The sequence below is a fragment of the Lagenorhynchus albirostris genome, chromosome 11, assembly GCF_949774975.1.
Source record: "Lagenorhynchus albirostris chromosome 11, mLagAlb1.1, whole genome shotgun sequence".
Lineage (NCBI taxonomy): Eukaryota > Metazoa > Chordata > Mammalia > Artiodactyla > Delphinidae > Lagenorhynchus > Lagenorhynchus albirostris.
Window position 1 is genome coordinate 32,041,770 of NC_083105.1, and position 16,476 is coordinate 32,058,245.

General features: G+C 33.2%; 1 protein-coding gene across 1 annotated transcript in view; it reads left to right on the forward strand.

The window, feature by feature from the left end:
- The window catches only part of CEP290 (centrosomal protein 290), a 97,506-nt gene that overhangs the window by 41,928 nt on the left and 39,102 nt on the right, over positions 1-16,476 (forward strand). The window contains exons 25-31 of the mRNA XM_060165044.1: positions 717-819; positions 910-1,140; positions 4,789-4,962; positions 9,090-9,201; positions 12,901-13,106; positions 14,043-14,194; positions 15,789-15,900. Coding sequence (XP_060021027.1) covers positions 717-819; positions 910-1,140; positions 4,789-4,962; positions 9,090-9,201; positions 12,901-13,106; positions 14,043-14,194; positions 15,789-15,900 — 1,090 coding nt within the window. The remainder of the gene's footprint in view (positions 1-716; positions 820-909; positions 1,141-4,788; positions 4,963-9,089; positions 9,202-12,900; positions 13,107-14,042; positions 14,195-15,788; positions 15,901-16,476) is intronic.

Sequence of the window (16,476 nt, forward strand, 5' to 3'; positions counted from 1 at the left end):
AGATTGCAGGTCTGGGTAGGCAACAATGTCTTATACACCTTCTTTTAAGTCTAATTATTTCTCACTTTGTTTGTATTCTAGATATTTTATAAGTATTTAACACTCAAATTTAAGAGTAGAGTCAGGGGCTTTCCTGGTGGCACAGTGGTTGAGAGTCCGCCTGCCGATGCAGGGGACACGGGTTCGTGCCCGTGGTCTGGGAGGATCCCACATGCCGCGGAGCGGCTGGGCCCGTGGGCCATGGCCGCTGAGCCTGCATGTCCAGAGCCTGTGGTCCGCAACAGGAGAGGCCACAACAGTGAGGGGCCCGTGTACCGGAAAAAAGAAAAGAATTTTACTATAAGAGTAGGGTCAGAATACTGAGACTTGATTTCCAGAATTAGTTTGGGGTATTGATTATTTTCTTAATTGTTTTCTGTTTTTAATAAAATATTTATAAGATTCAGCTGCAATTGTTATATTGTAACAATTGTAAAGTAATAATTTGTAGATAAATGAAAATGATAAAATAATTTATTTACCTTTCATTTATTAAATAAAAATATAACTTTCAGGATAAATCCTTTCAAGTGGCATTTCTACTTATGTTATCAGGTATTGACTAGTTATGATTTCTCTTATTTTATAGAAACTAAATTTCCATAATCTATAGCTATCTCTTCCTATAGTTAAATATTTTATTAGGTTTACTATATTGTCATTTTTATTTTTTTAAGTGAAAAGAAGACCTGGAAAACAGAATCTGAAACAATGAAAGAGGAAAAGAGAAAACTTGAGGATCAAATCCAACAAGATGCTATAAAAGTAAAAGAATATAATGTAAGTAAAGCACTTTTAAGATCAATATATAATACTGTACAAACTAAGATAGCTAGATTTAACAAGTTATATAAATGTGACTTTGTGCAGAATTTGCTCAGTGCTCTTCAGATGGATTCAGATGAAATGAAAAAAACACTTTCAGAAAAAAGCAGAAAGCTCACAGTCTTACAAGTGAATGAAAAGTCACTCATAAGGCAATATACTACTTTAGTAGAAATGGAGAGACAGCTTAGAAAAGAAAATTGGAAACAGAAGAATGAATTGGTATCAATGGAGGCTGAAGTTGGTGAAAAAATTGGACGTTTGCAACGTTTTAAGGTACGTCTGATTTTTTTCAACTCTGAAAATTTTCAAACGTGAAAAAGAAAGGATAGGGCTTCCCTGGTGGTGCAGTGGTTGAGAGTCCGCCTGCCGATGCAGGGGACACGGGTTCGTGCCCCGGTCCGGGAGGATCCCACATGCCGCGTAGCAGCTGGGCCCGTGAGCCATGGCCACTGAGCCTGCGCGTCTGGAGCCTGTGCTCTGCAACAGGAGAGGCCACAACAGTGAGAGGCCCGCATACCGCAAAAAAAAAAAAAAGAAGAAGAAGAAAGGATAGTATGATGAATACCCATCACCTGGATTAATAGTTAACATTTATTAACATTCCACTCTAATTGCTTCATCTGTTTTTTTGTAAGAATATTTTAATTGCAGACATTTCTCCCCTAAATATTTTAGTGTGCACTCTAAAAAAGTCTTTTTCTGTTTACATAACCGCAATAACTTTATCACACTTAACAAAATTGACAACAATACCTTATATTATCTAACGTCCAGATCATATTCACATTTCCTCAGTTGTCCCAGGATCCAGTCAAGGACGCTGCATTGTATTTGGATGTTACATGTCCTAAGTCTTTTAAATATAGAATCTCCCCCTTTTTTTCCTCCTCTCTCTGAAAAATAATGAATATTTATCTGATTATTTTCTTTCATAATTTTACTTGTTCCTGTATCCATTGTATTTACTAAAAGTTAGCTTTGAAGCCTTGGTTATATTAAGGTTAAACATTTTTGGCAAGAACACTTCATAAGTAATGTTTTGTACTTTATAAGTAATACTTTATAGTGTATCACTTCAAGAGATGGAATGTCTGGTAGTCCCATGTTTCATGATTGATTACTTTCTTAAGGGGGAGACAGCCATATATCTCTATTATTAAGTGATTTAGTTAATTCTTTGGTGATATTTTGATACCATGCAAATAACCAGTTCTTCATCATTTCTTCTAATGGTTTTAGTGTCCACTGGTGATTGTTGTTGCCTGATCCAATTATTTCATTAAGAGTTGCAAAAATCATGATTTTCTAATTATATTATGTTCTCTTCATTTACTAGCAGGTATTCTTTATAAAATAAAGAGCTTCTCCTCATTAGCCCAAGCTCTTTGGTTATCTTGAAGTATGGTTCCTAACTAGAAAGGCAAGATAAAAACTGGTCATTCTTTCCTTTTCATGACCAGTTTTCAGAATACAGAGTTTGTATAGTCTGCTTCTGCCTATCCCCTCCCACCCACTGCACCCTCCAGCTTTCTCTTCTTTAAGTATCATAACAGACTCACACACTTTTAAATATTCAGTGTGTTTTACTCAGGTGTAGTCATTATTCTTTTGTCTCAACTTTGGCCAGTGAGAGCCCTTTAAAGAAGGTTCTTGTATCCTATTTGACAGAAATACGTTAGTCTTTGAACCAAGCTGCAAAACTTAGTTTGTTTTCTGGAACAACATATGTCCAAGAGGTACCTTGTATACTTCTTAGGCAGGCTTGGAATAAGCCATTTCTCTAAAGAGCCCTGGTTCATTTTAGTGGGGACAGCATTTAGATACCAAAAACCAGTCCTAGGTGTCATTGCTCTTGGAGTGTCATTGCTACTAGTCCAGTTAGGAAAATATGTATAGATTTAAATCATGAGTTCATATTGTTATTTTTAATTCAAATTTAACATTTTAGGATAAGTAAGAGTATGGAGTTTTTACTAACCTTTGATTTTGTACTTTATTTTTTTAACACGGAAATCTATTAAAATAACATTAAAATAATTATTTTTTATACTACAATATTCATACATTAATTTGAAAACAGTAATCTTGTATTGGTATTAACAATAACAATACCAGTGCTACTAGATATAAAGTTTCTTTACAGTTCTTATTTTCTTTAGAGTATCTCTCACTAGGGATGTATCGTCATGGTAACATATTCTATAGTGACTTGAAGTAATTCTCCTCTTTGTGTGGTTATGCTATACAATTGCTATATAGTTAGGTTCATTTATTTTACATTTGTTTTCAGTTTTAGGGATAACTTTTTAAAAAATTAAATTTGAATATATAAAACATTCACATGTACAAAAGATGTCAGCAGAGAAATCTTATGTCTGTCCTTGTACCTTTCACTTCATTCTACTTCATCCTTTCACCCCCTTTAGGTAACTGATAATCCTTCTAATGTTTCCTTTTGCAAGTTATTAACAAAGATACAAAAAGTTGCATGCCATGCAACTCTTCTGCACCTTGCTTTACATCTGATCAGACCTTATTTAAGCATGTATATGTTCATTTGACATGTCTAAATTTACATAGGAGCATGTAAATAGAAGAATTCAAAGTAAAATTAGAATGAACTTGAGTTCCTTGCCACCCCCTTTTAAATATAGTAATGGGTGAAATTGTCATGCTAATAAACCTATTTTCAATATGAAATGTTCTTGTTTTTATTTTGTGTTAGATTTTGTAGAATGTACTTTTCTTAGAGTATTACAAATATAGCTAATGTTTGAGATAGAAAGGAAGAAAGAACTAGAATCTTCTTCCTCTTCAACCTGATTGGTCAACCTGGATTTTTTGTTTGTTTTTGCAACAATTGGAAAGCCAAAAAAAGGGATATTTTTAAGGATGGGAAACATGATTTCCCTCACCACAAAGCAAAAGTGAAACTGAATCCCAAGGGTAAGGTAGACTAGGGTGTATTTATTTATATAGAGAAGTTTTCAAATTGAGATCTGAAGCACTATTACAAATATTTTCCCCTCATTACTCTACTTCAGAATGAATTATAACCATAAATTCTTTTTATTTTTTTTAAATTTTTTTATTTTTAAAATTTTTTTGGCCAAGCCGCACAGTTTGCGGGATCGTAGTTCCCTGACCGGGGATTGAACCCAGGCCACCACAGTGAAAGCACTGAGTCCTAACCAATTTATGAGTCCTCCAGGGAACTCATAAATTCCTTATCTTCCTCATTTCATAAATTTGGTTTCATGTTCAGTATTTTCTTTTTGGTGTTAATACAGTGTCTTTGAATAGTGACTCTTATAGCTCTGTAGCTAAAGAGTTGAAGATGAACCAAGTAATTTAAAGCCTTTGATATTATTTGTTACAGATAGCTATGATGCAGAGAAGTTTTTTTCCCTAGATAATGTTTCTTTCCTGTGAACAAAAAATTTTCTTTTATTATAAAGCTAGTTTGTTATTAATTATAAATAAGCAGAAATAGCAAAGTTGGAAATGTTACCTGTGATGATGCAAATTTTGCCATTTAAAAGAAGGTTTTTTTTAATCTTATGAAATTTAGAAAAGCCATCCAAAGATATATTCTAAGTGATATTTTTTTTGCTGCTGTATATTACGTGTTTCTCAAATTAACTGAATTTCATTTAACTATGACAGGAGTTATAAAAGGATTCACTGTATTTTTATTATGATTTAAAATTTCCAAATATTATTTCTTGTATGAAAGTATTTAATAGTTATTGTAATATATTGTAATATATGCAATATATGCAATTCTTGAGAAATCTAATTTTTTAAATTATTCTAAAATCTGTTTTGCTTTCAGCTATATTATCTTATCCTCATAAGTGGCTAGTGCCTTTACCAGAAAAAAATACACCACCTTAATCCAGTGTATCTTTATTTACATAGGAAATGGCTGTTTTCAAGATTGCAGCACTCCAAAAAGTTATAGATAATAGTGTCTCTCTGTCTGAACTAGCATTGGCCAATAAACAATACAATGAACTGACTGCTAAGTACAGAGACATCTTGCAAAAAGATAATATGCTTGTTCAAAGAACAAATAACTTGGAACACCTAGAGGTAAGTATGTGTGATCCTTAAACCTTGTGATTTTAGCCATTCTTCTTTGGTGATATCTTATCTATAGGTGCAAAATGACTTCTGGATGACTTCTTCCAGGTTATCTTCCTTAGCCCACTTGTGTGATTTAGCTGAATGAAATCTCTTTCCATCAGGTACTTAAAAAAGAAAAAAGAACATGGAACAGATAGGATAATGTAGTCAGAAGAGGAAGCATTATTAAGTACCCATTCCTTTCTCTTGCCCTGATCCCAGTGTAAATTATTCCCTCATGGTCCATGGCTCTTTGGGGTGGATGTAGCAGAGAGTAGATGAGATATCCATGGTTCTTCCTGGACCTTGGATGAGTTCTGCAAATCCCTATCCTTTCTTACTGTAGAGAGAGAGAAGAATAGGATGGAGTATCATTAGTTTAATTAAAGGAGTCTATGAATGTGGCCCAGACCCTTTGTAATTGTCTTCTAGCCACTCGACCTTCGTACCTTTTACAGCAGGCAAAACAAGCTCCTGATTTTGTTTATCTTTATGAAAAATAAAGGCTTATGTCTTTTGGTTCATTCTCTTTTATGATCCTCTCATTGGAATGGAAGGAGATATAATTCTTTTGGCTCAAAAGCTCTCACTTGCTTAGGGGGACACGTTCAAGAAAACATTCTGAATAGCTTTCAATGACTCCTACAAAATTATCTGAGTCATTATTTATTAATATTAACTAGAAATAATCATGATCAGTTTACTTTTTATTATTTTTGAAGAGAGATGATTATGTTAATTTTTATGGAAAATTCTAAATATTTAAGTGTGATAAAAATTTATTTTTTCCCATCTTTCATGTCTGTTGTCTTCTCTTCTCTAGCATTAGACAATCATAGATAAGAAATCTCCTGCAGGTAGCGTATCAATGAGTAATCTTTAACTTTTAAAACTTATTTTCCCAGATAATATTTTTCATCTCTACTCAAACCTTAAAAAATTTTGTCTCTGTATTATATCCTTTTCTCTCCTTTACTTCCTGTATCTCAGTTATAATTCTGAACATATGTCTCTATCTGTTGGCAATGTCTTAGTTTTATTCTTTATTATCTTCACTGTGGTAACCATTACCCATACCATTACCTCCAGTGTTGTATCCTCCTTGCTGCCACCAAAGTGATCATTCTAAACCTGCATCTGACCATGTCCTTCCCTTGGTTAAAACCTCTCAAAAGTTGCCAGTCACTTAAAGAATAAGTGACTTTTGTGATTAGCCCGCACATAACTCATGTCATCTACTGTGACATTCTAAGGAGTTTCACAATTAATGTTTTAGAAAGTGAACTACCAGTTTTCTCCACCACAGTGTTTCGTATGTTCTTCTGTACATGCAGTTTTCTTTGTTTAGAAAGCCCTTCCTCCTCTCCCAGTTTTTCTGCTCAGTGAATTTCTATTCATGTTTCAAAACTTTTTTCAGACACTACCTTTTTTTCTGTAGCATCCTTCTTTATAGAAAAAACTCACCCTCTCTGTTATTTCTATATTTTGTACCTAGTTCTGCTATTTATATCACATCATATTATATGTGTTTATATGTGTGCCTCTCCTACAGGAATATAAGCCTCTTGATATCAGAAACTCTACTTAGTTCATTTTTGTGGGTTTGGTACCTGCTGTTTGGCACAGAGTTAGAGCTAATAGATGTTAACTTCAGGGATTGAATAAAGGTGATGAAAATCAGATTTTAGAAGATGAAAAACAGAGTGGGTGGTAAAGAAATACAAAAACCGAATGGGTGATAAGGCAATTAAAAAAATGGAAATTTTGATAATAGCAGACAAGAGAAATAGATATGGACTAAGGTAAAATTAAGAAGAGGATTTGCTGTGTTTTTTCAAAAAAATTTTTTTAATAAGGAGACCAATGAAGTTTGAGAGGAGAGGAAAAGAAAATTTAGAGCTAAAGGGGAGAGAATGATTGAATATTAGAGGTAAGAGTGGTAATAAATGAGGGTGCAGTACCAGGGCAGGGGTATGAAAATGGGATATGAAGCAAGGCCACAGTTATCCTTTGAAAGAGTCTGGAAGTAAGAGAAGCAAAAAGGGTAGCAAGATATTTAAAACACCTTAAGCCCTTTTTTGTTTTTCTCCTACGAATTTACAGTACCTAGGAACTGGGCTGTAATTGTGCATGTTACCAGAGAGTCATGTTTTATTCCCTTATCTTCCTTTTCATTATAACATCGCCCTTTAAAAAAAAAAAAAATCTCGGGACTTCCCTGGTGGCGCAGTGGTTAAGAATCCACCTGCTAATGCAGGGGACACGGGTTCGAGCTCTGGTCCGGGAAGATCTCACGTGCTGTGGAGCAGCTAAGCCCGTGCGCCACAACTATTGAAGCCCGTGCGCCACAACTATTGAAGCCCGTGCGCCTAGAGCCGGTGCTCTGCAACAAGAGAAGTAACCACAATGAGTAAGCCCATGGACCGCAACGAAGAGTAGCCTCCGCTCATCACAACTAGAGAAAGCCTGTATGCAGCAACGAGGATCCAGCCTAGCCAAAAATAAATAAATAAATTTATTTAAAAAAAAAGTCATTACCCTGTTTTATTTTTCTTCATAATGGTTATTACCTGACAGTATGTTATATATTGGCTTATTTTCAAATTGCTCCATTAAAATACAAGTTTTAGGATGGAATTTGTTTACCATTGCAGTCCAGTGCTTAGAATACCTGGCATGTAGTAGACATTCTATTTGTTAAAATGAAGAATAAATGAGCTTAAAATATTATACTTATGTGCCAACTCCTACATTTTATGTTTCCAGCCTGACTTCTCAGAACTCTGTTCTTCTGTATGGAATTACCTACTTAACAACTCATGTTTCAAGGGGATCTCTAATTTAACGTGTCCAAATTTAATTCCTGATGTCTATTTCTCTCATAGTTGTTTCTGTTTCAGTGTATGCCACTATTATCTACTCATTTAGTTAAGGCAGATATCTTAGAATTATTCTCTAGTCATTCCTTTCCTTTATCATTTTCCACCCAAATGTAATTAATTCTTATGTGTCCTCTTTTCTCTATCTTCCCTGCTATAACTGTAATCTAAACCAGTGTCATCTCTCATCTGGACTTTACAGTATCTTCCTGACTAATTTCTCATTTCTCTATTTACCCCTTTATTGATTCTCCACATTTTATTCAGAATGATTTGTTAAAACTTCTTCCTTTAAATCTTTAAATGATTTCCTATTATACCTTAAGTTACATTCCAGTTACTTGTCTTGACATACCATGCCTTGCCTTGTATGGCCCCCTATAATCTCTCCAACTTTTTTTTTTATTCCTCTTCACTCTGATTGTTGCTCACTGTGTTCAAGTCCTCTAATACTCCAGACTCTTTCCTGCTTTGGAGCATCTGGGTTTACCAGTAGTATATCAGTTCTTTCCATGGCTGGTTTCTTGTCAAGATTGGCTCCTTCTCTTACCATCAGTTTCAGCTTAAATACCACCTCTTCAGTGGTTAATACTTTCTTTAAGCACTCTATCTGGATATGCTACTTTTTATTATTCTTTGGTTTTGTACTCTGTTTCTTTCTAGATCTTGACCTGTTTAGTGAATTTTTTTCTTTGATTATCTGTTCACATTCTGCTGCATTCCACACTCCTCCCCAACTCCTACCACGCATATATCCACAGACACCAAATGGTGAGGCCTATGAAGGCCAGAAGTTTGTCTGTTTCTTTTCATCATGAACATACAGTACCTGTCACCGATGGCATGCTGTGGATGCTCAGTAACCCTTGGTATGAATGAGGGAAGTAAGCACTGCTTTATGAAGATTGTGAGACTCTGGAGTGTTCCACGTTGGCCAAAGTGAACATGGCAGAAGCTAATACTCAGGAGTTTAGGGCCACATATCGGATATACAAGGTTTTGATGATTATTTTAAAATAATATATGTGTGTGTATACAACATATATGTTATGTGTATGTCTATCTGTATTACATGCAGAGGAACTTCTACATTCGTTAAAAAAAACTAGATTGCGAGCTTTAGGAGATTATTATATAAAGTTCAGACAGTGTCACATCTGTGGTATTAATCTGAATTACAATGTAGTTGCTCAGTGATGTTTCTATTTTATTCAGTGTGAAAATGCATCCCTAAAAGAACAAATGGAGTCTGTAAGTAAAGAACTGGAGATTACCAAGGAAAAACTTCACACTATTGAACAAGCCTGGGAACAAGAAACTAAATTAGGTAAGTATTATGACTCATAATATAAAATGATTAAGATCCAATAGTGAATATTTTTCATTTAAAGTGCCTTTCTATACCAGATAAAAAGGAAATATTTTGATAAAAATTCACTCTCTGCCTAACAGTTTAATTTAACAGGCAGTTGATGAATAATATCTCATACTAACCTTTACCAAAGTTAGGTTTTTAGTTATTAAATTGGATTTGTTTCTAATGAAATCATATGTTAAAAATGTATGACTGAGCATTAGCTATACTGAACCATTTAACAATTAAAACTGATGATAATTTTGAAATATCTGTATTTTAATGATAGTATTATGAGTTTTTTCACTGTATAGAGTTATATTAGGGATATATCATTTTATATTTTTAAATTAAAAGATCACCTAGAACATCAGAAAAATTTGAGAAGAATTTATATTGCTCATAGTTCCACTACTGTATCATTTTTTTGTATGACCTTATACATGCTTATATATTTTATATACTTTAAATTATAATAAACATTATATGCTATATTTAGTAGATATCAAAATATTTCATTTTTTATTCATCATACTTATAAATATTCATGCAGTAAGTTACTGTGTTTGGGTGATTAAATCACTAGCTTTTCTAATTTTTGCTATTGCTTATAGTGCTGCAGTGAACATCTTCATTTACATCTAACAGAGATATTGTCTTAAAGGGTATTAAAATCTTTGTGGCTTCTGCTAGGATTTTCCATATTAGTTTTTCAAATGGTTATCCTAGTTCACAACATTTAAATAATTTTATCTCACTAGCATTATGCTTTATAATTTTCAAATAAATTTGCCCCTTTGGATAAAATGTTTTAATTTGTTTTCTAGACCTTAGAGTGCTAATGCTATTCAAAGTTTCTGTTACTATTAAATTGGTAACTGAGACATGTAGCTTAGAGAGGCTTAACATTGGGAAGTCTAAAATAAGCTACTCTTAGAAATGTACTTTTTAATTCATTAAGAGATTAAAAGTGAATTGACTTCCATGTAGCTCTTACATAAAAGAAGATACCATTTTAACTAAGATATAGAAAAGGATATTATATACAGTTTTAGTAAGTTCTTTGTTCATTCTATCCTGTGTTTCTTTAATAAGTGCTGAATTCCCTATAGAAATTCCTTAATTTTCAAATACCTTAATCTCTCCAATACATGGCTTTATAGCACTGAAGTTTTTTTTTTTAATATAAAGTCTAGCTTTATTTTTTAAAAGATTTTACAAGTCTGTCAACCTCAAACATGCATAGGTGAATTATTCACATCTTCCATCAGATGAGGCTTACAGTTTCGATCCCTCTCAGAAAAAATAAGTAAAAAATAAATTTTTTCACAGATATTTATCCACTACATTACTCAGCTTAGTTCTGAAGTTTTCTCTCTATAAATACTTTAACCCAGCTGCTAGTGGTAGTACTGTTGTTGTACAGCTGCACATGGCTATAATTTTACAAGCATGCCTTATTCTTGCTAGCTCCCTGGTTTGGGTCCAGGGTCCAAATCTTGTAGAGGAAAAATAAAGGTTAACTGGGCTGCCAGAAAAGCACACTGAATGCATCCTGTAGTGCTCTGTGACAAGCCAGAGAAGGAGTACAGCCTCCAGCAAGGTCCTGTGGAGAGGCAGCTCTGAGGTGGTTTAAATACCTTTGTTTAAGGTGTTTCCTTATCTTGGAATGACCTCACCATTGCCTGTCTTCCAAAGCCAAGGTTCGAATGTCAACCCCTCAATTCTGAACAGAGACATGAGAAGATTCGCTCCAAATTCTGGAACTCCACAATAAATCACTGAAGTTTAAAAGCTTTTATTTCCTGGTGCCCTTATATCTTTGTTTAAAAGTATCACTTTTTTAGCTTTTTCCATGCGGGAATTGATTGGTGTTGGGCTGTTACCCTCTCTCTAGGACACTCCAAACAAGAGAATATAGAGTAGACTAGTGTCTATTGCAGCCCCTGTGATGTGCCTCTTTTCATTATCAAAGTTTAGCACTAAAGAGAATGGAGAAGAGTTTTTATGTTCCTAGTATGTCTGTATTTACTGCAATTTTTTTTTCTTTCCTTCATGGTGCTTAGGGTTGCCTGAATGAATCTCTGTACCATAATGGTTTCCTAACACTTTTAGCTTCTTTCAGTAACATTACTGTTAGCTATTTGATCACTGCTTGCAGCAGCTATTCTAAAATCATATACTATTTAAAGACACAGAACAAAATGAAGCACTTCTTAAAGCTGAGACAGACACCAAAACAGTTTAGTTTCAAAAATATATATATTTCTTTGAGCAAACTCAGTTATAAAACTCAAGCTTGTGAAGCTAGAAAGATAGGAGGTGGCATTATTGGTGTTACGACTGTTTACAGAGTAAATCACTGCTTATTAGTTCCTTAAAATAATTGACTTCCCTGAACATATGGTTAATTGACTCTCTAAAAAAACTAAAACTACCAAATTTTTTTTCCTGGAGCATGTCTGTTATGCAAAGCAAAAGTATTAGTTTTCTCTTCTTAAAAGGTGACTAACTAATGATAATCCTACGTGATGCCTTTTCATGGTCAATGAGGGGGCTTTCGTTCTCTTTTCATTTAGCCACAAACTTCTGTGTCCAAAGATAAGCTATACAACTGCATATATGAGATAAGGGTATAATAACTGATAAAATAATTTAAAGTAAAATATTTGATATTAGATGTATACAAAGGCCAGATAAAGGTCAGGGTTAAAGAAGATACTTGGCAAAATCCCTAAATCACATGGCTTCAGATTTTACTTTTTTACTCTGAGTCATTGCACTTGTATTCACAAAGTAGTGTTCCTTCACTGTATTGCCTCTTAATACAGTTTATCTCCTTTCAGTTAACAAAATATATTTATTTGCCCTTTTTTGACTATCTACATGTGACACCTCCTACACTACATCTTTTACATTGTTATTTCAGTTCAGGCATACCTTGGACATATTGCACGTTTGGCTCCAGATTGGCACAACAAAACAAATATTGCAGTAAATGAGTCACAGGAATTTTTTGGTCTCCCAGTACCTATAAAAGTTATGTTTACACTATACTATAGTCTATTAGTGTGCAACAGTATTATGTCTAAAAAAAATGTACATACCTTAATTTTAAAATACTTTATTGCTAAAAAATGCTAGCCATCATCTGAACCTTCATTTTGTCTTAATATTAACATCAAAGATCACTGATCATAGATACCATAACAAATATAATAAAGAAGTTTGAAATATTGTGAGGATTACCAGTGTGACACGAGACACGAAGTGAGCAAATGCTGTTGGAAACATGGCACCGACAGACTTGCTCAACTCAGCGTTGTTTGCCACAGACCTTCAATTTAAAAACAAACAAAAACAAAAAAATGCAGTATTTGCGAAGCTCCATAAAGCAAAGCACAATGAAACAAGGTATGCCTGTAATCCTATGAAGAATAATTTGTGTTATCATTTGATTGACAAAACATGTAAATCCCAGAGAGATTAGGATAGGCAGCATACGGATAAGAAGTAACAGAGCTGAGACTAGAGTCCAGGTCTGTCATAATTCAAAAGGCTCGTGTGTTTTCCGCATAACAATAGTGCCTCCTTACATACAATGTCTAAAATATCTGGGATAAACTTTAGATAAGAACAGCGTGAGATTTACCGAAGTATTGTTGCATTTAGGAAATGAATCTAACATGGATAAGGCAAAGAAATCAATAACCAATAGTGAGATTGTTTCTATTTCAAAAAAAATCACTATGCTGGAGATGAAGGAATTAAATGAAAGGCAGCGGGCTGAACATTCTCAAAAAATGTATGAACATGTGAAGACTTCATTGAAGCAAGTGGAAGAACGTAATTTTGAATTGGAAACCAAATTTGCTGAGGTTTGATATTATAATTTTTTTCATGCAGTTAGAGAGTAAAAAATCAGTCATGGTAGCCATTGTATTATTGGAAGAGGTTTGTTTGTAACTCTGAAGTAGCATATTAATATAGTGCTTGTGTTTCATGTAATGGGTAAATGATATATTTTTAAATCTGAAATGTTTAAAAAGAAAGCAGGTATTTTTGTGATTGAGTTTTTATTTCTCACCAGCATTACATTATTAGATTTAATGTGCAAAAAGATGTTATTTGCTTAATAATGGAATTGCCTTCCACTACCATCCCTTCATTTAACAGTTATTATTTCTGAGTGCCTAGTACATGCCAGATGCTGTATGGGAACTGGAGTTATAGCATGAAATAAAATAGACAGTAATCTCTCCTTTCAGGGACTTCATTCTAATAGGAAGTTTTAGACTTTTGATATGGTCAAAATTACTAAATTGGCTGGCAATAATATAGTTTGCAAATATTCAATAATTTATGGTGAAGTAGCACTCATAATATTCCTTTACCTTGAGAATGTGTATTTCTCAAATCATTCATGTTATTTTGTTTATTTTAAATGTCATTATATATTAATAAGATTTTATTAACTATTTAGATTTATTTATAGATGATATAGTTGAAGTAAAATATAATGAGCATATGGCATTTCAAGTAAATTAAGAATATCAGAGATTCATATCTTATTAGATTGTGAGTTGATTAATATAAATGACTTTGGGTGGGTTGACATACAACTAGAGTTTTCATAATTTGTTCCTGGCTTTTTCTCCCCTTATCTTCGTCAATCTATGCTTAATACTTCACACCCAATGCAGTATCTGGACTAATGCAAAGTAAAGAGGACTGCAGTGTGCTGAAAGGTATAATAAAAGGAAAATGTCACCAAAAACTAACGTTTCTGAACGGTTTTTGTTACTTTTTCTCAGCTTACCAAAATCAATTTGGAAGCGCAGAAAGTGGAACAGATGTTAAGAGATGAATTAGCTGATAGTGTGAGCAAGACAGTAAGTGACGCTGATAGGCAACATATTCTAGAATTAGAGAAGAGTGAAATGGAACTAAAAGTTGAAGTATCAAAGTAAGTTCATGTGGAGTTTTTAGTCATTTGATTAGCTGTGTCTACTCTAATTTGTGTTTATGAACTCTAATTACAGTGGTAAAGGGGTAGTATCCTTAGTGGCAATTGTTACTGGTTTCTTTTTATTAGAACAGAGTTAAACAATATTAACAAGATTGATTTTTAACTAGCATAAGTAATAATATTGAAGAGGAAATAACTTCTCAAGATTTACATTTTTCAGAGCCCAGGAATAGTATTACAGGAAACACTGAACTTGAAATCAAGACTCTCTGAGATCTAGTTTTTCCACATACTAATATTTTTTTGGAGGGAAGGGTTGTGGCCATTTAATTTGTTTAAACTTAATTTATTAAGGGAGTAATAATACTTATTTCATAAGGTTGCTGTAAAAATAGAAATAAAATACGGATTTTGATTCAGTTTACATCTATTAAACATATACTGACTCATCTAATTACACTTAATAACCCTGATAACAGTGTTGTTTTCATTTTACATAAGGAAACAGTTTATTCTCTTAGAATTCAAAGTATCAATATATGTAAGGAGGAAATACTGTGTATACCAGGTAGATGCTGTTTAATCACTCTCTTGTAATTATGTGTTACTTCATTAGAAAAGTATGAGGATCCCTGAGTTTATCTGTCTAGCACAGATAATTAGTAAAAAGGGTTTATGGCTTACCCATAAAGTTATAGCCATTGTTTTAGAGTCTTGATAGTCCTTTTGGGAATATCAGTTATTCCCAGCCCTTTTCACTATGAATGACCCCATTTTTTATTCTTCCTTTCACCTCATGTACTTCATCTTTTGAAGTAAACTAATTTATAATTACTCATTTTGTTATATTTTAATTGGTGAAAACTTACATAACTGGCGGTAAGAGCTTCTAATCAATATGAGGAAACCTGACTTATCTGTTATGCTGAACTAAAGTTATTCCAGCCCAAAGTAAAATGCATTTTATTTTACCTGTTTAATCTTATCAAAATAGTCATATAGGAAATTTAATAACTTACCATCAAGCTCCACCCTTTTTTTGCAATTGTAGTAATTGTGTAATCTCTTTTTCACATTTCTGGTAACTAGCAAATTAAAATAAAGCAAATCAAAACATACATTAATTGATCTAGGGAACCTGGCAATTTTAAATTTCTGTATTCTTAACTGTACAGTTTATCAAGTAAGCCTACTTAATACCTTATTCCGTCTATACCAAACCATGATAATAAGCATCTCATGAAAAAAAGTGTGAGAGAGGAGTTCTTTGACCATATACATTTGGAAAATGCAAAAAATGTACAGGTTGAAATAATTTTTTACTCTAGAACTTCTCAGAGCATTTGATATGATATGTATATGAGTCTTCAAGGGAGAGGAATGTTGGGAATGGAGTATTTTTTACAGAACATTTGTTAACTCCTCAGGGAATTATGTTTCATGAAACAGTTCAGGAAACTTTAGTATTTCATACAAAGAAGAGATGCTGCAAACTAATGGCTTTTCCAGGGGTCTAGAAATTTGAAATTTTAATATTTATTTACTTAGAAAACGTACCCAGTTGTATCTGAAGTATCTTATCACTTCCTAGACTAAAAGAGATTTCTGACATTGCCAAAAGGCAAGTTGAAATTTTGAATGCACAACAACAGTCCAGGGAAAAGGAAGTAGAGTCCATCAGAATGCAGCTGTTAGACTATCAGGTATGTGCAGTATTAACTCTTATATATAGATTCTTTTCTTTTTCCTAAATTTACATTAGATATTGGGATGATTTTGTAGTTTTAATCAGAGGATATATCAGATAGAGGCTCCTATTTTTGTTAGTTGTAAGTTGATTAGAAAAACTCGTTAATTTGAAATGCCATTCATAACACAGAAAAGCATTTAAATGCTTACAGATGCATTGTGCTGGCTGCTGACCAAAGCCCAGACAGTGAGGAGAAACATGTCTTTCATAACAATATTTTCTCTTGTATTTATATATAGTTTTTCACATATTCTCACATTATAAGTTCTTTTAGGATTAAAAAACCCCACATTGTCTGCATTAGTATTATTATCAATACTGTTATTAATATATGGAAGTTTTCAAAAAAACAGTAATATTCCAACTGTTAGATGCCAGATTTAGATTTTAAATAAGTTTGATTCTAGTTTTCTACACTTTTGCAATTAAAACAAGGTTAGATTTTTGTAGGATCTCATGTAGCACCCTGTTTTAAATTTTATTTAGTAAATTGTGATTTTAAAACCATGATAAGTTTCATTGGGAAAAC